This window comes from Dipodomys merriami, unplaced genomic scaffold (genome assembly GCF_024711535.1).
Source record: "Dipodomys merriami isolate MVZ:Mamm:240054 unplaced genomic scaffold, mDipMer1.0.p SCAF_756, whole genome shotgun sequence".
Taxonomy (NCBI): domain Eukaryota; kingdom Metazoa; phylum Chordata; class Mammalia; order Rodentia; family Heteromyidae; genus Dipodomys; species Dipodomys merriami.
This window is the reverse complement of record NW_027206353.1, coordinates 236,878-263,664: the sequence shown is the minus strand read 5'-3', so window position 1 is coordinate 263,664 and position 26,787 is coordinate 236,878. Positions and strand designations below refer to the sequence as shown.

General features: G+C 39.4%; 1 protein-coding gene across 6 annotated transcripts in view; it reads right to left on the bottom strand.

The window, feature by feature from the left end:
• Positions 1-26,223, bottom strand: part of LOC138818417 (intracellular hyaluronan-binding protein 4-like) — a 64,397-nt gene extending 38,174 nt beyond the window's left edge. For 2 of the 6 annotated variants that reach the window (XR_011369119.1, XR_011369118.1), the window contains exons 1-3: positions 26,022-26,223; positions 14,304-14,466; positions 13,370-13,420 (exon numbers count right to left, since the gene is read on the bottom strand). Coding sequence is in view for 2 of the 6 variants with exons in the window: in XM_070009365.1 (XP_069865466.1) it covers positions 8,831-8,903; positions 13,370-13,420; positions 14,304-14,466; positions 26,022-26,076 (342 nt within the window). In the remaining 4 variants the exon portion in view is untranslated. Of the gene's footprint in view, positions 1-8,765; positions 8,904-12,029; positions 13,425-14,303; positions 14,467-16,892; positions 16,987-26,021 lie in introns of those variants that run through there. The other 4 variants (XM_070009365.1, XR_011369121.1, XM_070009366.1 and 1 more) reach the window with 4 other exon arrangements.
• Positions 26,224-26,787: the final 564 nt, after the last annotated feature.

The window sequence follows — 26,787 nt, the reverse complement described above, 5'->3', positions numbered from 1 at the left end:
CATCTCTGAGTTCAAGTCCCAGAACCAGCATGAGAATGACTGTGTTTAAACTGTTGATTCCAAGACCAGAGCAGGGAGAAATGAGATGAATACAGAAGGGAAAAACCTGACATATGAAGCTTCTATGAAGTAGAGAGAGAAGACCAAAAGCTCTAAGAGCTGTGAGAAGATGGGCTTTTACCAGGAAGGCAGGAACTTAGGAGATGAGTGGCTATAGACAGGTTTGTACCTTTGACAGGGAAAAAACTGTGAAGTTCCCATCTGATGACTCCCACCTTGTTTATCACACAAAGCTGCACAGGGAGAATGAAAGAGGAGGTGTGGGGCAAAAGGGAAAGGGTAGTGTCAGAGTTCTGAGTAGATAAGAAGGACTAAGCTGTAAGGTGGTAAAAGTGAAACCCTGAAACAGATTGCTATGTGGAACTGAGGACTCATTTTAGAATACTGGGGGTCAAGCCTTGCAGAGATTTCAAATGATTACAGTGCCTGCCTGTGGGTACAGGCACGTAGGACAACTGTGAGAAGTCATCCTGCTGGGGTTTGGCTAAGCGAGATCCCATACGAACTCCAAAGGAAAAGTGGACTTAAGGTATAAACCTGCTAGATACGGACCAGGCACCTAAGCAACAAGAAGTAAAGAGAGAAAAGAGGGACTTGGTGATAATAACAGGAACAGAAAAAAATGAGTTGAACAGCTACTGATGGAAAGAGGTGGGTAAAGAACAGAATATTTGAATTTAACCCATTAATTTCATTAAAACCCATTAGAAGTAGACACAAGTGGGTCATGCTTCATGTTAGCTCTTCAGAAGACAGATACAGAGGATTGCGGTTTGAAGCTGGCCCAGGCAAAAAGTCTACTAGACTCCATCTCCAAAATAACCACCAGAAACCAGGAGGTACAGCACTAGCTGTCAGCAAGCTGAGCAAGAGCTCAAGGCTCCAGTTCAAATCCCAGTACCTAAAAAAACCACTCATTAGCAATTGTGTAGATTTTAAGTCAAAGCCCAGCAAAATAAGAACCAGGAAATGGGTGCTAGTAAGAAGGGAAGGGGGAGGGGAGGAGAAGGAAGGGGTTGATGAAGGGGGAAGGTTGGAGAATGCAGGCAAGAATCCAAGCCACAGAATTGAGACATAATAAGGGAAAGGGTGTGTCAAAAGGGTGTGTGTGAAGATGTGACACAAATCAAGATGCAGAGTACACAAAAACAGCTTTGGTAAATTGCAAAACTTTCCATACATAACCTAGAATTAAGATAAGTAAAGGAAGGGGTGGCTTGGAGAATTGGGGGAGAATGCTGAAAAGGTAACATTGATCAAGACACATTGTATTCATCAACTGCTTTGTACAACTACCTAAAGATAACAAAAATATTTTTAAAAGGAAACTGAGAATGACTATGGTCATAATGCAAGACACAATGCTATCTACTGTTAAGACAGAAAAAAATGGGAATGCAAGTTTTAGAACCCAAATAAGATGATTATGCTAAAAAAATTACTCATTAGATAGCTTGAGCTGGATTGCTCCTTATTAATACATTAAGATGTATGAAAAGATTACAACCTAATGAGGAAAATACGTGAAACACCCTACTTAGTTGGAGACTCTTCATCCAGGACACACAGGGTCTCCTCCACTGAGTCCTCTTCCTTCAAGGCCATTAACTCCAGGCCATTGAAAAACAGCAAAAGCCTCTGCAGTCATATGAATGCGTTTACACTAATGCTTTTACAACCATAAGATTGCAAAAGCAAATTTTAATGGCCCATTTCTTCTTTTTCTAAAAAAATGTTTTATTAAATTTTAAACTTAAGAGCATTGCACTGAAGCAAAATTTTCCTACTTATGCTTTCTGCATAGCTGAGATTACAGATGTATATCCCCATGTCTGGCTTGTTGATATTCAGTCTTTTCCCCCAGATAACCTCAAACCATGATCCTCCCAAGTTTCTAGAAATTACAAGTGGGGGTCACTGAGCTCAAATTTAGTGTCTTATTTCTTAAGTGTTTGCTTTTCAAGGAGTTATGTGCACATACAGTTGCCACAGTAAAATGAATTTTTCATCCATATAAATTTCCAGAATATGAAAATTAATTTTATCACTAGAAAATTCCATAAAATAAGAATGGGCTATATGCCAGGCAACAGTGGCTCATGCCTATACTCCTAGCTACTCATAAGGCTGAGATTGAGAATCACAGTTCAAAGCCATCCAGGCAGGAAAGTATGTGTGAGTCTTATCTCCAGTTAATCACGAGAAAACTGGAAATGGAGCTGTGGCTCAAAGTGGTAAAGCACTTGCTTTAATGCACTAGCCTACGTCCTGAGTTCAAGCCCTACAACCAAGAGAGAGAGAGGGGGAGGGAGAATGGACTATAAATAAATCAAAATTCTTATCTTAGAAAATTCCAGCTACTTAAAGGAGTCATAAACTGAGGTGTTCACACCTGTAATCCTAGTACTCAGGAAGCAGAGGACTGCAATTTGAAGCTAGTCCAGGCAGGAAGGTTTGTGAGACTCCAGTTAATCACCACAAAGGAAGTAGAATGGTGGCTCTAGAGGTAAAGCACTGGTCTTAAGCATCCAGGTCCTGAGTTCAAGCACCATGGTCAACATGAGAGACAGAAAGAGAGACAGAGAGAGGGAAACAGAGAGGACATCATAAATATTATTTTTTTGGTCAGTCCTGGAGCTTGAATTCAGGGCCAGAGCACTGCTTCTGAGCTTCTTTTACTAGCACTCTGCCACTTGAGACACAGCACCACTTCTGGTCTTTTCTGTTTATGTGGTACTAAGGAATCCAACACAGGACTTCATGCTAGCTAGGTGAGCACTCTACCACTAAGCCACATTCCCAGCCTCAACCATAAATATTCTTAAACTACAAGTATTAAAAATACTTCCTAAAAATAAGACTATGTTGGGCCTGGAACTACAGTAGAAGACCAACAAAATGCTGTGGCTTAAGTGACAGAGTGTTTGTTATAACAAGCCAAGTTCAATTCCCAACACTGCTGTAAAAAATTTACAGTCACATATGGAATGCAGCATTTTTTACAACCTGGTTCAGAAAAAAAATTTTCAGTGATGGCTTTTTAAGGTTTAAAAGTACATATAAATTATATTGCATTAATAAAATACATCTCAACTTAAATATTTTTTGTTCTAAGTATGTAGAAACAACATTCAATTTTTAAAAACACTCACAATTAAAAGAGGTATTCTTAAGGAAGGGACCCAAAGGTGCAATGAATGCCTCTGTGCCAGTGAACATATAAAATAATATTTATCAACAGGAATTTCAGGAAATTGCAACAAGTTTTTAATATTTTTTTTCCTCTTGTTGATGAAGATGGTGTTTTTTTCTTTTTTCTTTTTGGTCTTTGTTTCTTGCTTTTTGCCTGTTTTTCCTTTAGCTGTCTTTGGTGGGTAATAGGAGGCAAAGCAATGGAAGAACCAATGGTGAAAAAATGCAGCAGTGGTACTCAGTAGACACTAACAGGAAAATGAACTGTGGAACTATACAATTTGTAGGTAGAGATGGGAGAGGGAAACGGAGATAACAAAGGAAGGGGTGAAATTGCCCCCAAAGAAAAAATTCATTACATGCTTATGAAATGGTAACCCTTCTATACAACTCTTTAATAATTAATAACAATTGCTGGGAAGGTGGATCAGTGGTAGAGTGCTTGCCTTGCATGCATGAGGCCCTGGGTTCAATTCCTCAGCACCACATAAGCAGAAAAAGTTGGAAGTGTTGTTGTGGCTAAAGTGGTAGAGTACAACTCATGAGCTGAAGAGTTGAGGGACAGTGCCTAGGCTAAGGTTACAGGCCCCATGACTGACAAAAAATTTAATAACAATTTTTTAACCTCACAGTTTCTTTTTGCCATGAACTTTGATAAAATTCTACTTTAGTTTTGTTTTTCTTTTGTTGTATGGGTTCCGAGTCTTGAATTTAGGGTCTCTCTCTCTCTCTCTCTCTCCCCTCGCTCAGCTTTTTCTCTCAAGGCTGGCACTCTATCACTAGAGGTACACTTTCACGTCCAGCTTTTTATTTTTTTTTCTTGTTTAACTAGAGATTCGAATATCTATCTCAGTTTCATTTGCCTGAACTGGTTTCAAACTTTTAATTCTCAGATCTCAACCTCCTGAGTAGCTAGGAGTATAGATGTGAGCAACAAGTCCCTTCCTTTAAAAAATTATTATATATTAGTTATACAAGGGGAGATTTTGTTGTGACATTTCCACACAATGTTATCCTTCTCCCTCTTCTTAAAACAATTTCAAAAAGTTTCAGTTTTACTTTGACAAAAATCTACTTAACCATATTCATTCTCTTTCCCCTTAGTTAGCCAACCTTCTTGCTAGTTCTCTGCCTCAGCCTCTCTCTCTCCCCCCAACTTTCCATTGATCAACAGTTTTCATGTTATGTTCATATATAATTATAATGTATCTCAAAATTATTCACTCTCTTTTTCCCTTTCCCTTCCCCTCTTAAACAGTCCTGTAGACTCAATTTGTAAATCTGCCCATATACACAAAGGTACAATCATGTCTATGAATATATATGCTCTTTAGGCCTAGCTTCTATATCGGAAACAAACACATATCTTGTGTTTTTTTTTTATTTTTATTTTTTAGCTTGGTTTATTATGATGTCCTCTGTTATATCCACTTTTCTGAGAGCGACATGATTTCATTTTCCTTCATGGCTGTGTAACATTCCATGGTACATCTATACTACTTCTTCTTTATCAGTTCAAGAAGATTCCAGGTGTCTGATTCCATCATTTGGCTATTGTGCACAGTGCTGTAATAAACATGAGTTATGCTGGCATCTTTCAGGTATATTGATATATTCTACTGACATACGCCTCATATTGGTATAATGGAGTCTTTGGAAGGGTCTGTTTCTAGACTGATATCCATAGTGGTTGCACTAGTTTGCATTCCCACCAAAAGAGTATAAAGATTCCTTTTCTAATTCATCTTACCACATTTTCTTGGTGGCTGTCATTCCAACTGAAGTAGATTTAATCTTATTGCAGTTTTAATTTGCATGTTCTCTATTATAGCTAAGGCTGTTGAACATTTCCTCATGACTTTATTAGCCATCTTTTTCTTCTTCTGAAAACTATGTAATTAGATTATTTCTGGGTTTTTTTTGCTGTCTAATTTCAGCCCTTTATATAGGATGGATATCAATCCTTTATTTGTTGAATAGCTGGCAGCCCTAGGAAACTCCAAATTGTCATTACAGTGTTTTCAGCATGAACAAGGGATGAACTGCACATCTCTTGGCTTTCACTTCCGCATGGATCCAAAGTTCACATGACAGCACTGACTGCACATTAGCTGATTAAAAACAACAGGAGGGCCTGGGGACTTGCTCAGTGTAAGAGAACTCATCTGGCAAGTGCAAGGATTTAAGTTCAGACCTCAGCTCTGAAAACTACAGAAACAATTAAACAACAATCAAACTCAAAACCACAAAAAGTGAGTCTTACCTGATGCTGGTGGCTTATACTGGTAATCTTAGCTACTTAGGAGGCGGAGATCTGAGGATTGTGGTCCAAAGCCAGGCTGGGCAGGAAAATCAGTGAGACTCTTATCTCCAAAAATCCAGAAGTGAAGACAAGGCTCAAGTGGTAGAGTGCTAGCTTTCAGCATAAAAGCTCAGGGTGAACACCCAGGCCCTATGTTCAAGCCCCAGATCCTTCACACATTAAAATGTCTTACTCTAAGACTGATTTATTAACTATCAACACCTAAATTCCTGTCACAAAGAAACCCAAAATGAATGCCAACACCACTCCTGGAAGCCCCACAAGTGACACAGCCACCTCTTCATACATACATATAGATATTATGTGTATATGCGTATATATGTATATCTAGATACATACATACAATTGAAGTAAGAAAAAGATCATTGAGAATATGGAATTCCAGATTGAGTAACCACTCAAAAAGTTTCTCTTCAGGTCCTATAGAAGAGAATGGTAGTAAAACTAATGTTACATTTGGCATTATTATTTTATACATTTGTCTTTTAGAACAGATACTCAAAGAAGTATAGTTCTGCCTGGCATTGTGGCACATGTCTGTAATGCTAGCATTTAGGAGGTGGCAGTAGTAAGCTAACAATTTAGAGACCAGCCTGGGACACAGAGAACTCCAGGTCACCGTGGAACTGTCTGTATCCAGAATAATACTAACAACAAATAAAAACAAGATTGCATAAAAACTTAGACTCTTTAAAAGAAGAAGAATAGAAGTACAGATGCATCAAGTTTCTAATTTATGGAAAGCTGGTCTTGCACAGTTCCTTGCTCTACATCATCCCTTACCCTACAGTAAATCCTACCACTTGGTCAGCAGACACCATGAAGGTCAACACCCCTGTAAAACCAAATACATACCTACTCTAGCAGAACTGGCAAAGATCGAAAGTATCATTAAACCATAAAGAAATGTCTAACAGGAGGAAGATACAGGAGAAACTTCTCTTGGAGCTGCAACCCACATCTACAAATGACTATAAAGTAAGAAGCAATACCAAGAAGCTAAAAGGACTCTGAAAGGTCTCCAAAAAGTATATAATATGTGGGAATTAAGAAAGCTTATTAAGACATACATAAATATGCCAGGCCATATACTTGTTTGGGCATCAACAAGTATGTAGACATCTGTCACAAATCATTAGCTAATATAAAATACGAAAAGATCCTTAAAAGCAGTTTGAAATCTAAATGCAACAGAGCAAACTTGTTTTAAAAAGTTATCACCTAGAAGCTGGGCACCGGTGACTCAGGCCTGTAATTCTAGCTTCTCAGGAGGCTGAGATCTGAGGATTATGGTTCAAAGGCAGCCCAGGCAAGGAAGTCTGTAAGACTCTTATCTCTAGTAAATCACTGAAAACTGGAAGTGGCACTGTGGCTAGAGTGCTAGCCTTGAGCTGAAGAGCTGAGGGATAGCACCAAGGCCCAGAGTTCAAGCCCCACAACCAAAAATATAAAGTTATCACCTAGGTCCTTCACCAAAAATATTATGTCAGTAAATCAAAGCCCCAAATCAGTCTCTGCTTAAGGATACATAATTATAAAGCATAATTCAGTGATCACAATTCTCAATAAAAGCAAATAAAGGTACATAGATTTACACTACATCGTAGGCTCTCAGAAGACACACATTCACCCCTTACCTGGTCTCTTTACCTAATCCCCAGGTACAAGCTCCATATCTACCTATGCAGTCTTCAGTTCTAATAGCTCTAGAGAAATGAATAGTATTCCTTTAAGCTACTACTGACGCTCTAGTCAATTTCTACATCAGAAAAAGCGATCATAAAAGTTGTCCCAAGATAGCCTTTCAAAAAGTAATAGCATAATAGCATACTGATATGAATTTGGCTAAATATTCATACATAATGAACAGATTCATATATTATTGAAATTTATGTAGAAAATAGCACATATAAAATGACTTACGTTTTATCATTCCCACTGTATGTTTCAAAATCTTGTTTCCGTGTGTGGTCAAATGCATCAAAACCTCTATTCCTGGGACCGCCTCTCCCTCTGCTTCTCATGCCCCCTTTTGGGCTTCCACATCCTTTCAGCGGCCTGTCTCAATCAAACCTGTCCACTGGTCTAGTCAAAGATGACAATGCAATATGATAAGAGAGCCCAAGCCTCTGCCCGTGTTCTGCCTCATCCAGGCTCCTGTATGGTGTGGTACACTACCAGGATCTGGTGGTGTAATCACCTGCCCGCTTTCCCTTCTGCCCATCCTTGTGCTTTCTGAGGACCTACTTTTTTTCTACTAGACTCCAAGATGTAGTTCTAAATGAATACATCTTTTTAATCATTTTAACACCTTGTTTATTAACTTTTTTAAATTTGTATAGGCTTTCCAAAACATTTTCCCTAAAAACAAATTACTTATTTAAAAGAGATCCTGGCTGGGCGCCGGTGGCTCACGCCTATAATCCTAGCTATTAAGGAGACAGAGATCTGAGGATCAAAGTTCAAAGCCAGCCCAGGCAGGAAAGTCTAAGAGACATTTTATCTCCAATGAACCACAAGAAAACTGAAAGTAGAGCTGTGGCTTAAAATGGTAGAGCACTAGCCTTGAGCAAAGAAGTTCGCAGAAAGTTCCCAAACCCTGAGTTCAAGCCCCATGACTGACCAAAACAAAAACGGATCCTGAAATCAAGTAATCCGGATTATTAATAGCTTCAATACGTGCACCAGTAAATTATCCTACCATTCTCTCATGGCTAAGAAAAGCCATTCTTACCACAATAAAAAAAAAGATCGAATTTACAATTTTCTTTTTTTGAAAACAAATGCAGAAATGAAGATTAATCTTACATTTTTCATATAAAACATTATGCTAAATAAATTCTCTACATTGGCTTTTCTACCTTCTAACAAAACCCAAACCAATTTTAAAACAGAACATTTTTTTCTGATTTAAAATTCTATTCTTTTCCAATTTTCTTTATTAGCATTTAATGTAATTTTGAGAAAAGAGAAATTATTTTTTTTAATTGTATTTTATTTTATTTGAGAACATACTGTACAGAGGGGCTACAATTACATGGGCAGGATAATGCATACATTTCTTACCAAGCATTGCAGCCTCCTCCTTTGTTTACCCTTCACTTCCCTTCCCCGCCTCCCCCCTCCCCCCACCCAATTTTACCCCCCTCCCCCCACCCAAATATACCCCCCTCCCCCCCCCACACCGACATTGTAAAGCTGGTTTTGACATGACATTTTGTACTTCTCATTGTTGCAACAGGTCCATCTGAATCCTTAAACGACTTGTTTGTCCCCATCTCCTCCACATGTTATACTGACATCAAATATAGTGAAAGCGGGGGTTACACTGTGGGGGAGGGACATACAAAGCAACAAAGAAATAATCTTATAAATGCGTTAGAAACACATGCATGAAAGAAACGAAAACATTAAAATACATATTTAAGGGTTCATTTTCCTAACATCACATTATCTGACCTTTTCTGCTTGACTCATACCTATACTAGATATTGCAAATAAGGGAAACCTATCAAAATTCCTTACGTAAATTATACTAGACATAGAAATACAGAAAAAAATCATAGCACATTATGAATTGTTAGAATATAGTCCAAAGGCTAATAATTTTTAAAATAATTTTTATTGAGATTCAGTGATTACATAAAATTCACAAATTTCACAGTATTGTGGGATAGTAATACTTAAAGTCATATACACATTTTAACCTTTACAAGGCAAATTGTCATTATCATGGTCTATAAAGTTTGTGAATTCTATAAGTTTTGACAATACAACTATTTCTTCCAAATCGGTTGATATGTACCTTTCTTTCCTTTTGTTTAGTGTAAGCTGCTCCCTCTTTCCCTCTAATTCTCTCCCTTCCATTGCTGCCCTTGAATTCCTTAGTTCATTTTCATTCAATGTCCAATGTAGCTGATGTGCCCCTCTGTTATATAGTCTCCTATTTTCCTCTGATTCTGTGTCCTGCTCCTAGCTCCCCTCAGATGTGCACATATATATGGTAAATATATATGGTACATATATATGGTACATATATATGGTATCTATCTATCTATCTATCTATCTATCTATCTATCTATCTATCTATCTATCTATCTATCTATCTATCTATCTATCTATCTATCTACCATATATAAGGTCGAGAACATGGAGTCATTTAGGAATGATATGACAAATTAAGTAGAGGTCCTTTGTTTCTTGAATCCTGTTTATTTTGTCATATCTCTTTGCATTTTGGATTTAACATTCACATATCAGGAAGCCATGTGCCAATTGTCTCTCTGATCTTGGCTTACCTTGCTTGAAATGATTTATTCTAATTCTATCAATTTCTGGTGAATACCATTATTTTATCCTTTCTAATGCCTGCATATTTCACTGTATGTATGTACTACAAATTTTTGATACATTCATCTGTAATGAGGCATCTGGGTTGTTTCCATATCTTAGCTATTGTGAACAGTGCTGCAATAAACATGGAGGTGCATGTGTCCTTGTATCCTGGTTCCTGTTGCTCAGGGTAGATGCCTAGGAGTGGTATGGCTGGGTCATATGGGAGGTCTATATTTAGCTTTCTGAGGACCCTTCAGACTGCTTTCCAAAGTGGTTGTGTTAGTGTACATTCCCACTAGCAATGCAAGGGTTCCTCTTTCTCCATATACCCTCCAGCATTTGTCATTGGCTGACATTAGGATGTGTTCCATTCTGACTGGTGTAAGGTGGTATCTCAGTGTTTTTATTTGCATTTCCTTTATGGCCAGGGATGATGAACATTTCATGTGTTTCTTTGCCATTTGTATCTCTTCTTCTGAGAAGTTTCTCTTTAGCTGCTTTCCCATTTAATATTTGGTTGTATTCGGGAGGATTTAGTTTCTTGCGTTCCCTGTATATAATGGATATTAGGCCTTTCTCTGATCTATTGCTGGTGAATATTTTTTCCCATTTACTTGGTTATCTTTCTAGTTTGGTTTCTATTTCTTCATCGATGCTGAAATTTTGTTTTAAGATAGTCCCATTCTTCGAGTCTCCAATTTGTTGTGACCCGGGGACTTTGTTCAGGAAGTTCCTGCCTGTGCCTGTAAGTTCAACTGTCTCTCCTACTCTGTCCTGCAATAGTTTCACAGGTTCAGGTTTGATGGGAAGGTCTTCAATTCATTTTGAGTTGATGCTAGTGCATGGAGACAGGTTGGGGTCCTCTTTTAGTTTTGTGCATGTGGCCACCTTGTTTTCCCAGCACCACTAGTTCTTCCACTGTATGTCTTTGGCTCCTTTGTCAAGTGTCAGATGAATATAGGTATGTGATTTTACTTCTGGATCTTCTAGTCTGTTCCATTGCTCTTCGGGTCTGTTTTTGTGCCAATACTAAGCTGTCTTTGTTATTATGGCTCTGTAGAAGAGCTTGAAATCTGGTATCGTGATTTGTCCTTCATTGTTTCTTTTGCCTATAATTGCTTTGGCTATTCTCGGTTGTTTGTAACACAAATCTTTAAAAAAAAGTCTACACAATACTTGAACAGCAAACACATACATGGGAAACAACATCAGTGAAAATCAGTCCTACATTTATAGAAATCTAGATCAGATAACAACAAAACACCAAAGTCTTCTCAAATATATTAATGATAGAAACCAAGCCTAAAATCATCCCTGTGTATATTGTAATCCTTGAAAACAGTATATATTCCATATACTTTTTTCCCATTTCCTTTGTTGTTGTTGTTGTTGTTGTTGTTGTTGTTGTTGTTGTTGTTTTGAGTTTGCATTTTTTGAATCGTAGTCTTCCTAATCTAACCCAGGATACAAACTTGCAATTATCCTGCTTCAGCCTCATAATTACTAGAACAACAGGTGTGAAGCAGCACACCAGGTCTTCTGTATTTTAAAACTTGATGAAAATTAAATAATCTTGTACTCAAGAAGTTTAATTCTTGACAAACTCCAACACAAAATGCAGAAGATTAACATATGGATCATGAAACCTGAGCTGGGTGTCAGTGGCTCACACGTGTAATCGAGCTACTCAGGAGGCTGAGATCTGAGAATTGTGGTTCAAAGACAACCTATGCAGGAAAGTTCGTAAGACCCTTATCTCCAATTAACCACCAGAAAACCAGAGAACACTGCCATTTACATTTGGTAGGAGTATCAGAAGTTGTGTCCTCTCAATGGGTCATGTGAGAAATACGTATGCTACAAAAATAACTGGTCTACACTTTATTCCAGATTAAAGAAGATAGAACACTTCGTGAAATTTGAATGCAAATTAAATAATTTAAAGAATCAGATAATAGTGCTATATCAATATTAATTACTTTAATAATTCTCTCATGGTTTTTGGCAAATACATAAAGTATTTAGGGATAAAGGAACACTCACAAATCTTATTTCTAAATGACAAAGAGAAAACCGTAGAAAAGGAGAGAATGGTAAAGCAAATATGTTAAGAAGTTGATATTCAGGGAATCCAAATGAAGGGTATAAGAGAATACTTTATGTAATTCTTGCCATGTTTTTATAAATCAAATTACTTTAAAAGAAATAAAGAAAAGTCACTTCATTGTCTCATATCCCTGTGCCCCTACCATTACATATGTTATTTCACTTCACAGACAGATTTTCATGTCACAAAAATCTATCTTTTTAAGCCTACCATACTTATTAAAAAAAGAAAAACTGACATGTTCAATTATACTTTTTAAAGTTCCATACTTTTTAAAAATGATGGCAACGACGGTTTCTGCATTTGAACAAAAATTTCATTTTTTCCATAGAATAAAAGTCTGAGTAGAGAAAAAATACATAAACCTTTCAAAAATTTAGTTCTGCTCCAAGAAGCTTTACATATAAAAGTGGCCATTACAGAGAAAATTTGAAATAATCACCAAAAATAAAAAATAAAGTGAGCTTTTCCAGAACTTTCTCTAACCTTGTGAGAGATCCACCAGGTTGTGCATTGCTGTTTTATGTGTCCCTTCTAGTTAGTCACCATATGCACACCACTTCAGATGTGCTGCTCTCTGCTACAGGTCCTTTATTTACTTATTTCTAATTGACTCTAGCAGGGATGAGGTACACTTGACCCATGGGCCCTATAAGGCCTGAAAAATCATTTAGTACATGACAGGTTATAAATATCCAAATAGCGCTTGGTGGAAAATGGTTCCTTACTCCAGCCTTATAAAGCCATGTTCTTTGACTAAGACTTTGTTTCAGACAGGGTCCTAAATGAATTTGGATGGCAGGAAGTCAAAACACTTTGAGAAACTTGACTCCCTGAATACAGAACTATCTTACTAACAGGAGGCATAAGCAAAATAATAACTACGTTTGTAGAAGGCTTTGCTCTGACTCAGGAGACATGGTAGAATGCACCAGTCCTATGCATTACTTCACACCAGAGAACTTTCCAGAGTTTGGTATCATGTATCATATTAGACTTTTCTTCACATGTCTCATGATAGCCTACTTAGCTGATCATAGAATTAAGAATCTGTTTCAATCTATTTAAGAGACAGAATTCATAATGCTAAATCAAAACCCTAATTATATCCCTACTCTAAAATTAGCTCCTTAGTGTAAAACTTCAAAGTAAAATTTTAAAGAATCCAATATACTCACCTATTTTGGTTTTGTTTTGTTTTGCTGTGCTGGGGCTTGAGTTAAGGACTGTATGCTTGCTACAAAGGCACTCTACTTGAACCATGCCTCCAGTTCCTTTTGATTATTTACTTGTTTATTTTTTTCTGGTGTCAGTATTGGTCCTTACACTCAGGACCTTGAGCTTTTACTTACCTTTTTTTGTTGTTGTTTACAGCTGCTGCTGTATTAGGCCTCAGTTCTAATCTGGCTAATTGGAGAGAAAATATTATGGATTTTACTGCCTGGGCTGACTTCAAACTGTGATCCTCAGATCTTAGCCTTCTGAGTAGCTAGTACTACAGATGTGAGCCACTAGAGTCCAGCTATTTTGTTACTTTTGTATACTTGCTTTTGATTAGGCCAGCCTGGACCGCATATTTATGCTTCCCACATAGGTGAAAGGCATGTACCAGGACACTCAGCTTTTTATAAGTTAAGGTGGTGTCTCGCAAAACAGCTATGTTAACTCGTGTGAAACACTGCACTGTGTGCTTCTCATATTATGGAAAATATTTTTTTCCTTTGCAGTGGAATTAGACATTGATACTAGGGCCTTGTATATTCTAAAGAGCTCTCCCAATGCTCTACTGATAAAGTACATTCCAAGCCCATGGTTCATTTATTATTTATTTATTTTTGTTGTTCATGGGGTTTGAACTCTGGGCCTGGGTGATATCTTTCAGCTCTTCATCTCAAGGCTAGCACTCTACCATTTAAACCATAGCACCACTTCCTGTTTTCTGGTGGTTAATTAGAGATAAGAGTCTCAAGGATTTTCGTGCTTGGGGTTGCCTTTGAACCACGATCCTCATATCTCAGCCTCCTGAGTAGCTAGAATTACAGGCATGAGCCAACAGAACCCAGCTCCACATTTAGTTTTAATTATACAACTGGCCCTGAATCTTGATATAAGGTCATCTCTGAAATACATGAAGATCTTTCAGGTGTCATCTAAAATAATAATGACTTGTTGCCTAAACTATCAAAATGTTCCTAAGATCTGTAATATGGAAAGGTCACAAAGGGTTATGGCTGTTCTGAAAAGTCCTCTGGTTCCCCAACCAACCCAGTTGAGGACTGTACATACATTTCAGCTGAAAACTTCTCAGCTGTAAAGTCGGCCTGCCTCTTGGCCTCAAATGGTCCATATTCCCTGTAGGATCTCTGCTCAGCTCTATTAAGTATCACCTCTTTTCTCCAGCTGTCATTCCAGCATTGTTGCTCCCCTTTTCTAGGAGTCCATTTCTGGCCTGCCAGCAGAAAACCAAAGCAGAGGGCTAAAACACAACATCCATGAAACACTAGGTACAATTCTATAGGTTCCTTAAGATTTCATTTTTCCAAAAACCAGTTGGAATACCACTGGATAAATGGGAATTTCAGGGGAAAAAGTTGCTGATGTTATTTTCTAGAATTTATTCATTTTAATAAAACCTTATTACTATTATGACTTCACTTATGTTTTAGAGAGTATACAATAAACCATATAATTATAGGTATCTTTTTCTTTCTTTTTGTTGTTGCTGTGTTTTGAAATAAGGTCATTACATATGTTTGAGATTAGCCTGGAACTCACAATCATTCTGTATCAAGACTCCTGAGGGTTAAAATCATAGGCATGCACCACACCTGGTTAATTATAGATGACCTCTATTAACACAATTTAATAAACTAACTACATTTCACATTTCAAAAGCAGCTTTATGAAACCATAGTTCTAAACCTCATCCAGGAAAGTAGTACATATCAGTACCTTTGATTGTAGTTTAAAGTACAATATTAGATTGTACTTAACATTGTATTTTAAAAAGATTTTCCTTCCCTTGAATGGGATTTATATATTTGCTATATGTCTCTAGTGTGGGCCTCAACTCAGTTTTCAACTCACTCAAGAAGGTATCTTTTTTTTGTCCATTTGAGAATCCAGCATCCAGGTGAAACAAGGACAAAGTGCTAACCCTCTTTTGTCTTTTCTCTTCTGCTGCTTTAGAATATGCAATCAAATCCTGTATTTTAAGCCATCTAATAAGTTAGTAAATAACTTTTGAACTTTGTCATTTCTTAAACTGTCTTCCAAAATTGTCTTTTTCCCCTTAGATTTAGAAGGGTCCTCAAATATTATTTATAGCTTTTGCTATACTTCTTTGATTTTCCTTAGGAGTAATTACACCACGCTGATAGTACATATAGAAAAATATTAAAATTTATTCAAATAATGGATGTACATCTCATTAAATTCCTCTCATGTATCCACAATAAAAATACAGGCATAGAGCTGGGAATGTGGCTTAGTGGTTGCCTACCATGCAAGATGCCCTGTACCACATAAACAGAACAAGGCAGAAGTGGCACTGTGGCTCAGTGGTAGAACACTACTCTTGAGCAAAAGCAGTTCAGAGACAGTGCCCAGATCCTGAGTTCAAGCCCCAGGACTGGCAAAAATTACAAACTTTAAAAATACAGGGATTTTTTTTCAGTTTTCTCATTATTATTTCCTAACTAAACTTTATACTCTAACACAAATAAGTAAGTACTATCAAGTCTTAAAATAAAAATCCTGTTTGTACATCACGAATATAAAATTATGTAATTACCTTGAATATAAAATGTTTTTGAGTGTCAAATATTGCACAAGGGATTTAAGTTCACTCTATGGCTCTAATATCCTATAATATCAATAACTATTTAAATCTAACTTACATCACTTTATGATATTTTCATAGAGGATTATACTTCTACTGTAGAAACAAATCAGATCAACCAAAATAGAAGGGGTAGTTGAAATCAGGGGGAAAATGTCACTAAGTTGTTAATAAGTTGAGCCAGGCACTGGTGGGTCACACCTGAAACCCAAGCTACTCAGAAGGTCAAAAGCTGAGGATCATGGTTCAAAGCCAGCCTGGCAGAAAATCCATGAGACTCTTATCTCCAATTGAGCACCAGAAAAACTGAAATTAGCACTGTGGTTCAAAGCGGTAGAGTGCTAGGCTTGAACAGAAGATCTGAGGGACAAAATCCAGATACAGAGCTCAAGCTCCACAACAACAAAACAAAACAAAACAAAACAACAAAAAAAACAAGTTGAAGGTGAGTACTGGTGGCTTATTCCTGTAGTCCTAGCTACATGTAAGAATGGAATTTGAGGAGCAGAGTTGGAAGCCAACTTAGGCACAAAAGTTATGTGATCTCTAAGAAAGCCAGAAGTGGAGCTGTGGCTTCAAGTGGTAGAGCACTAACCATAAGCAAAAGAAAAAGCTAAGGGACAGAGCCCAGGCCTTAAGTTCAATTCCTAGAATTAGCACCTACATAAATAAAGTTAGCAAAGTGAAAAATTAAAAGATTTGCTGTAGATTTTCTATTTGCAACCCATAAGCATTTGTGTTTTACCATTATAGTATCTCCATTCAACTACAGAATTACTTCATTGATTATTCTACCTTCTTTCTGCTATCTCATTTTTAACTATATCAATTAAACTTGCTTTATAGTAAAGTCATTTCCATCATTTCTGTATGTAAATTGAAGTGTTAAATAGAATTGGCTACTTACTAGGATATTTACCAATATCCTGCAAATACTATATTCTCCCTCTAAATCTCCAAAGACCAAAGCTAATAGTGACAGACATTTTCCCCCCAAATCAGTTATAAGAGGTCAAAACTGCAATTGAACCCACCTTGCTTTTCCACACTAGAACAGCAGCTTGCATTTCACCAGCCTTTTCCAATAAAAGGCTTGCATTAGCATTGGATCACTGATCTAAACACAAGCTTAGAAAAGGAAAAGAATACAGTAAAATTTCCAGCAAGAGTTCCCATAAAATAGTTGCATTTTGGCTCAAAGGGTTTCTAGGCTCTGAAGAAAGCTGAGGAAAGCGAGCTGAAACAGTCTCTGATGGTTAGAGAATATACTGAGCAAAGGGCCTCTCATAGGTTTCTGTACAGCTTTGGATAGTTTAGTACAGTAAAACTTCCAATTCCACGGGGCAAGCATCTAATTCCCACATTCTGGAGGATTAATGTTTCTGGTGTATGTCAAAAAGTGTATTCCCAAATGCTTGACATTTCTCTATGCTAAGCATTCACTCAATCTTCAGACTAAATTTAAAATGTTTCATTTTGCCTAACATCAACTTATCTGACAGTTTCTGTTTGTCTCAGACATATACTAGTTGTTGCAAATAAAGGAAACCATAGGATCTATGTTTCTTTGGGCCTGGCTTACTTCACTTAATATGAGTTTTGCCAAGCATTTCTATTTCCTAACTAATGGGGCAATGTCATTGTTTCTGATGGAGGCATAGACTTCCATTGTGTATACATACCACATTTTCTTGATCCATTCATCTATTGAGGGGCATCTGGATTGGAACCCCAAGATAAGGATTCAAATGTTTCTTCTTTTCTTTTTTATTATGAGAATACCGTACAGAGGAATTACAATAACATGGGCAAGATAACGAGTACATTTCTTATCAAGCATTGTAGCCTCCTCTTTGTTTCCACTTCCCATCCCTTTCCATACTCCTCCCTCTCCCCACCCGACACTCCCCCCACCCCTCACCAAAGTTGTAAAGTTCGTTTTTTGACATAACGATTAATACATCTCATTATTGCAATGAGTCTACCTGTATCCTTAGTTAAACGATTTGTTTTTTCCCTTCCCCTCCACAAATTATACCAACATCAAATACAGTGAAAGCATGGGTTATACAGACAAGGGACTCATATCTAGAATATACCTAGAACTTAAAAAATTAAATCCCCCAAAACCAAATCTTCAAAGAAACAACTGCCCAATAAATAAGTGGGCTAACGACTTAAAGAGAAACTTCTCTGAAGAGGAAAAGATAGTCAATAGATACATGAAGAAATGTTTTTTTTTTCTCTCCTGCGGTTGTTTCGAACATATTTGTAAGATGATTTCTTTGTTGCTTTTTATGTCCCTCCCCTATGGTATAATCCCTGCTTTCACTGTATTTGATGTTGGTATTGAAAGGTTAAAGTTTTGAGGCAGTGACCACTTGTTGCTTGTTTGTAGCAAAGCAACAAATGGGGCTAAACTGCACTGTTGTGTGCCTTTATAAGACCTGAAAATCCTTAGCTCAGGGCTCTCCTCCTGGGCTCCGCTGTGTCGGAGTTGAAGACGAGGCCCAAGCTGCAGCCTGTTTAAATAAAACAGCTGTAGAATCTGACTCTCGGTGAGAGGTCTATTAGGGATCTAGTAGCCGTGGCAAAAACAGGAAAGGAAGGACAGAAAACATGAAATTGAGCGTGAAAAGAGAGACTGGGTAAAGGAAAAGAGGCCAGACTTGTTGGAATCGCCACTATCACATGCTGAGCATACATGGTTCACAGAGGGCAGCAGTTTCATTTGAGATGGAACAAGATACGCAGGCGCAGCAATCATCACGGACACTGAGATAGTGTGGGCAGAAGCACTCCCCCAGGGAATGTCTGCACAAAGAGCAGAGCTAGTGGCACTAACAAAAGCCCTACAAATGGGAAAATGGAAGAGACTAAACATTTACACAGACAGTCAGTATGCTTTTGCCAACGTGCATGGCCATGGAGCCATTTCCCAAGAGAGGGGGCTGCTGACAGCTGAGGGAAAATATATTAAAAACAAACAAGAAATTTTAAGCCTCGGCTAGATGGGAACCAGCAAATATTGCCATTATGCACTGCCCTGGCTATCAAAACGGAACTGATTCTATAACCAAAGGAAATAACTTGGCCAATCAGGCAGCTAAGGAGTTGGCCCTCCAGCCCAGAGCTGACTCTAGTAGACCCAGGGCCACGAGCTTTGCCTCCTGAGCCTCAGTATCCCCAAGAAGACTTGCAGTGGATAAAGAAAATTCCCATGGCCTATAAACCTCTGGACAGAGAAGGAAAACTGGTGAGGGGAAAGTTATCTTGCTAAAAAGATTGGGGAAGGGGATTCTAAAGAGAATCCATTGCGTCCCTCACATGGGAACACGAAGACTGCAGGACATGCTCTAACACTCCAAAGTAAAAATCAACTCATCAAGGACATTGTTAAAAATTGTGAAGCCTCATAGCTAGCAAGATCAATAGAAAACCCACGGATTGGGAGAAGATCTTTACTAGCCATACAACTGACAAGGGTCTCATATCTAAAATATACTTGGAACTCAAAAAATTAAACCCCCCAACAACAAATCCTCAAAGAAACAACTGCCCAATAAATAAGTGGGCAAAAGATTTAAAGAGAAACTTCTCTGAAGAAGAAAGAAGGATGGCCAATAGACACATGAAGAAATGTTCAACATCCCTAGCCATAAAAGAAATGCAAATCAAAACAACATGGAGATATGACCTCACTCCAGTTAGAACGGCAAAAATCAAGAACTCTAACAACAACAGATGCTGGAGGGGATGTGGACAGAAAGGAACTTTACTTCATTGTTGGTGGGAATGTAAACTTGTTCAACCACTTTGGAAAGCAGTATGGAGGTTCCTCAAAAGACTTCACATAGAACTCCCCTATGACCCAGCAATCCCACTTTTGGGCATTTACCCAAATGTATACAAACAAGACCACACTAAAGCTACCAGCACAACTATGTTTATTGCAGCATTATTTACCATAGCTAAGATATGGAACCTACCCTGATGCCCCTCAGTAGATGATTGGATCAAGAAAATGTGGTATATATACACAATGGAATTCTATGCCTCCATCAGAAAGAATGACATTGCCCCATTTGTTAGAAAATGGAAAAACTTGGCAAAAATTATATTAAGTGAAGTAAGCCAGGCCCAAGAAACATAGGTCCCATGGTTTCCCTTATTTGTAATATCTAGTATATATATGAGTCAAGCGGAAAAGGTCAGATAATGTGATGTCAGGAAAATGAACCCTTAGATGTGTATTTTAATGTTTTTTTTTCTTCCATGCATGTGTTTCTTACGCATTTATAAGATTATCTCTTTGTTGCTTTGTATGTCCCTCCCCCACAGTATAACCCCTGCTTTCACTATATTTGATGTCAGTATAACTTGTGGAGAAGATGGGGAAAAACCAGTTGTTTAAGGATACAGGTGGACCTGTTGCAACAATGAGAAGTACAAGTTGTCATGTCCAAAACGAGCTTTACAACGTCGGTGTGTGGGGGGGAAGGAATAGGATTGGGATGGGGGGGAGGGGGGAGGCTGGGAAGGGATGTGAAGGGTAAACAAAGGAGGAGGCTGCAATGTTTGGTAAGAAATGTATGCATTATCCTGCCCATGTAATTGTAACTCCTCTGTACAGTATGTTAACAAATAAAATAAAATTAAATTTAAAAAAAATTGTGAAGCCTGTCAGCTCACCAATGCCCCCAATCAACTGGTTACAAAAGGAGCTTGCCTCCGTGGAGATAGGCCAGGTGTGTATTGGGAAGTAGACTTCACAGAAATTAAAACTGGAAAATTTGGATATAAATATTTGCTAGTTTTTGTAGACACTTTTTCAGGATGGGTTGAAGCCTACCCAACAAACATGAGACTGTGAAAATCATGGCTAAGAAGATCCTGGAAGAAATCCTACCCAGGTATGTCTTCCCATCCACTGTTGGGACAGATAATGGATGGGCCTTCATCTCAAAAGTAAGTCAGGGAATAGCCACAGCACCTGGGATGGATTAGAATGTGCACTGTGCTTATAGACCCCAGAGTTCAGTGCAGGTAGAAAGAATGAATCAGAAAGGAGACCTTAAATAAATTGGCCTTGGAGACTGGCGCAGATTGGGTATCACTCCTTCCTTTTGCCCCTGTTTAGAATAAGAACTTCACCCTATCAGTTTGGCTTTACTCCTTTTGAAATAATGCATGGACCCCCTCCACCCATTATCCCTAGTCTTCAGACTGAATTGCTTGCTGATTTGGATGATACTGAATTTCTGTGTAAGCTTGACTATTTACAGCTGTTGCATAAGAGTATGTGGCCCCAGCTTAGAGCATTATGATTCTGCTTCTATTCCTACCCCCCATTTGTTTAAACCAGGGGACTGGGTGTTTGTTCGAAGGCACAACTTGAGATCTCTGGAACCACGGTGGAAGGGACCTTACATGGTGCTACTGACTACTCCTCCTGCCCTTGCTGCTTGGATCCACTGCTCCCATGCCAGACCAGCTGAACCCTTTGCCCTGGATGACCGTGGGGAAACATGAGAAGTCTGCAAGCATCCTACCCAACCACTCCGCATACACCTCAAGAAAAGAAAAATAAACTGATTGTTATTGATATTATTGTTTAATATTATGGCTAAGGTCAGAGAGGGACTATACCCGTTCAAGTTCGAGAGGTATTGGAATTTAGTTTTGGCCCAGAGCTACAAGATTGTGTCTCAGGACTATAAGTCAATGGGGGGGAAATGAAGGGTTAAAATTTGGAGGCAGTGACCACTTGTTGCTTGTTTGTAGCAGAGCAATAGGTGGTGATAAACCACCTGGGTGTGTACCTTTATAAGACCTGCACATCCTTAGCTCAGTGCTCTCCTCCTGAGCGCCACTGTGTCAGAGTGTAAGATGAGGCCCAAGCTACAGCCTGTTTAAATAAAACAGCTGTAGAGTTCTTCTTGGTGGGGGTCCTGTGACCTTGGCATAACATGTATAATTTTAAAGGGGAAGGAAAAAAACCCATCGTTTAAATAGGGATACAGGTGGACCCATTGCAACAATGAGATTTACAATACATTATGTTGAAAAATGTACTTTACAACTTTGGCAGGGGTGGGGGTGGGGTGGAAAGGGGAAAGGACGGGAATGGGAAACAATGGAGGAGGCAACAAGGCTTCATAAGAAATATACTCATTATCTTGCCCATGTAATTGTAACCCCTCTGTATGGTTTTTTCACAATAAAATAAATAAATAAAATATTTAAGTAGAGAAAATCACAGACCTTCATAACAGGGCTTACAGAAATTTGTGTAGAACTTTAACTCTCATTACAGATAAATTTAGTACAGTAACTACATAAATGGAAATTAATGAGGTGCTTTCTTCTATTATGCACCTTGAAAAAAACTACAATGTTATTCTACCTATAAAATTACCTCAAGATTTGTAAATATATATCTCAAAAGCCAGATTGCCTAGACTCTAAATGGACAGAAAAGTTGGTAGTGCACTGTCAGGCAGGAAGTGGACTGCATCCCAGATTATATCACTTAAGTTTTGAAAAAAGAAAAAGCACTGTGCATTTATGTAATTAAATTTGTGTATATAAATTCACAGTGCTGATGTCAGGAAAAATAAAGGGTGTTCATTCAATGTCATACATGTTTAAAATTTCCACCACAGGGTAGGACTATAGTTCATTGATAATGTCCTTTGGCCTGGCTTGCTTGAGGCCCCAAGTTTGATCCTCAGTACTATAAGAAAAAAATGACAAAAATTTATTTTAAAATTGAAAACTGTGAAAAGTCAGCTTATTAGCAATACTAGCTGCAGTGTCACACTCTTCTAAAGGACACAACATTTTCATTTGTTTAAAAAAATGAAGCTAGACATGAAGTCATGATGGCATGCACTTCTAATCTCAGCTTTGTAGGAAGCATAGGGAGACAGCTATATCTAAAAATTAGTGAGGCCATCAGTTCAAACTATTACAGCAAAAACTACGTAGATCAGTAAATAAATGGAGAATCCTTGCCTCATTTAATTTTATATTTCTCTAATTTGAGAAAAAAAGTAAGGTAAAAGTGCATTATCTCATTTGATTAAGTAAGGTCATACACTTACTGACATACCGAATAGCATTTGGTTTTCAGCATCTTTATTTTACAGACTTTATTTTACAGACTTCTGATTCTCAAGCAACAAATCTTCTCCACACAGATAAAGGTAGAGTCGCGATTTGCACAAGTCAAGGTGCTAGCACTTAAAATTTTCTGACAGGGCATGAACTCACACTTTGTGTGTGTATGTGCACACATGTATATGTGAGTGTGCACGCATGTCCATGCTCAGGCCTGAGCACTGTCCCTCAAGATTTCTGGCTCAGGGTTGTCACTCCACCAATGAACTGCAGCCCCACCATGGTTAACAGGAGGTAAGTGTCTCCTGAACTTTCCTGCCAGGCTGTCTTTGAACCTTGATTCCGTTTTAGCATCCTGAAGACCTAGGAGAACAGGCGTGAGCTTCTGCTGCCTAGAAAGCAGTGGATGAGTCTTGACCAAGCCAGGAATAGGCAAACAAGCTCTGCTAACGATAACAACTACACACCTAAGATCACTACTCAGAACATTGACAACTACACACCTAACTGCAGTACTCAGAACAGTGACAACTGCACACCTAATCTCAATACTCAGAACAGTGACAACCACACTCAAAACTACAATACTCAGAAAACTGAATACAGAACACCAAACCTCAATACTCAGAACAGTGAAAACTACACACATAAGCTCAGTACTCACAACATTGACAACTGCACACCTAAATTCAACATTCAGAAAAGTGACAACTACAAATCTAATCTCAGTAATCAGAACAGTGACAACTGTACAGCTAACATCAATAATTAGAACAGTCAACAGTGACAAATGCACACCTAATCTCACTACTCAGAAAAGTGACAACCACACACCTAACCTCAATACTCAGAAGAGTGATGACAGCACACCTAACCCCAACACTCAGAACAGTGACAACTACACACCTAACCTCAACACTCAGAACAGTGACAATTGTACACCTAATCTCAACTCAGAACAGACACAGCTACACACCTAATCTCAATACTCAGAAAAGTGATAATTTCACAGCTAACCCCAGTACTCAGAACAGTGAAAAATACACACCCAACCTCAATACTCAGAACAGTGAAAACTACATAGCTATACTCAATACTCAGAATCGTGACAACCACACTACTAACTTCAATACTCAGAACACTGACAACAGCACACCAAACCTCAATACTCAGAAGTGACAAATATACACATGAACTCACTACTCAAAACAGTGGCAATTACACACCTCATTTCAACACTAAAAACAGTGACAACCAAACACATAACCTCAGTACTCAGAACAGTGACACCTGCACACCTAACATCAATACTCAGAACAGTCAAAACAGTAACAAATGCACATCTAATCTCAATACTCAGACTAGTGACAACTGCACACCTAACTTGAATACTCAGAACAGTGACAACAGAACACCTAAACTCAACACTCAGAATGGTGACAACTACACATCTAACCTCAACACTCAGAGCAGTGACAACTACACTCCTAACCCCAGTACTCTGAACAGTGACAACCACACACCTAACATCAATACTCAGAACAATGACAATAGCACACCTAACCTCAGTACTCAGATCAGTGACAACTGCATATCTCAAACACTCAGAAAAGTGACATCCACACACCTAACTTCAAAACTCAGAACAGTGACAACTGCACACCTAACATCAATATCAGAACAGTCAGAACAATGACAACTGCACACCTAACCTCACTACTCAGAACAGTGACAGCTATATACCTAACCTCAGCACTCAGAACTGTGACAACCACACACCTAACTTAAATACACACAAAAGCAACAACTGTACATCTAACTTCAGTCATCAGAATAGTGACAACTACATACCTAAACTCAATACTCAGAACAGTGACAAATACACACCTAACCTCAGTTTTCTGAACAGTGACAACTACCACATAACCTCAGTACTCAGAACAGTGACAACCGCACACCTAACCTCGACTCAGACCAGAGATAACTACCCACCTAATCTCAGTCAGAACAGTAACAACTACACACCTAACCTCAACACTCAGAATAGTGACAACTACACATTTAACCTCAGTACTCAGAACAGTGACAACTACACACCTAACTTCATTTCTCAGAAAAGTGACAACCACATACCTAACCTCAATACTCAGAACAGTTACAATTGCACATCTAACCTCAACACCTAGAACAGTGACAACCACACAGCTAACCTCAACAATCAGAAGAGTGACAACCACACACCTCACCTCATGAAAACCACTCGCCTCACTCAGCACTCAGGGAAGAAGTGGGAGGCAGGTGCAGATGCCTCAGGCCAGGGCGGGTCAGGTGGAAGTGTTTTCTGAGGTGCCCTTCCTCTTCCTGCACCAGGCCATGGTCTGATGAGGCAGGAGACATCTAGAAGCTTGGAGGTGCCAGGGTTAGGAACGCCTGTCTTAGAGCAGTCAGGGGTGATTCAGGAATGCAAGTGCAGCCAGGCCAGCGCCAGTTAGAGAAAGGCAACCCCACCCCCTGTCCTCTGTGGCCCCCCACCGGCCACCCCCTTCCCTTCATGCTGGTAGCACCAGCCCGCTCCAGACTTGCTTGCTGGCTCGGTGGCACCCCAGGACCACCTGGGGCGCCAGCCAGGCTCCCCGTTTCATAGGCTCCCACCTTCCTGGCCAAGAGCACTCTTGGCACATGAAATGCCTCCAGGGCGCTCATCCTCGCTGCACACAGTGCCTTGGTCTCATGCCGAGGATCTAGGCAGCTGGCCTGGTTGTCCTGCACCCGGTGCCCTTCCTCTCCTCTCCTACCCATGTACCTGGTGGCTGAGGGCCTGGGCTGTCCTGCCAAGGCTCACCGGGCACCGGGAGGCTCTTGAGCTCCTTCTGAGACTCCCTGTGGCTGCCGCCAGCGTCCGGCCTGGGAACCTAAGTTCCTGTGTAGCTCCACCGGAGCTGCAGCCACCATGGCGGTCTTGTCTTGCTTGCGGCTATGCAGCTGCTGCTGCTGGCGAGAGCGATTGGCATCGCACAGGATGTGGAACTGGTCCTACTCACCTTCCAGCAGCTGGTAGAAGCGGTTGGCCACGACCCAGCAAAAGCTCTCCTGCATAGAATCGCTGGTGGTTGTCACAGGGCACCAGAACACCCTTATCCAGCTTTGGTCACTGCAGGTCTAGGCTGGCAGCCCACACAAGCAACACTCAGCACATCCTGTGGCAAGGACCCATTCCGCCTGCCTCCTCCCTCTCTGCTGGGCTCTGTCCAGTCCCTCCAAGCACCTGCCCCTGCCACTGCTGCTACCGCTGCCTACCCAACCGCAGTGAGACAGCCAATCAGCACCCAGAGACATTCCCCTTTCCCAACCGGCGAGCCAGAGAGCCCAATCACAGGCCGGTGGCTGTTACTTCACTTGACCTCTGCACCCCACCCCCGGCCCATTCCGGAGAGATGGGGCCAGAGGTGAAACCACAACAGATGGACGCAGGTGACTTGCACTGCCAACCAGGGGGTCAGTCTTGGCTATCCTGTAACCGCATGGAATTGGGGTACTTTCCATGTCTGCCACACTTCTGTTAAGGTTACACATTAACATAGCCATTCAACAGCCATGTACTTAGCATTTAGTGTGTTGTTGAAGAAGCACCAGCTGCTTCTTGTTATGGACCTTAGACCTTAGTCTGCATACTGAGAAAAAAGAAGGAATCCTTTCTAACTTCCAGTCCAAGGTTCTACCTTGAAGATGTGATTCCTAGTGCAAGGAAATAGCCATGAGGACATGACTCCCAGCACAAGTGCAAGGATCTAATCATGAGGTCGTGAC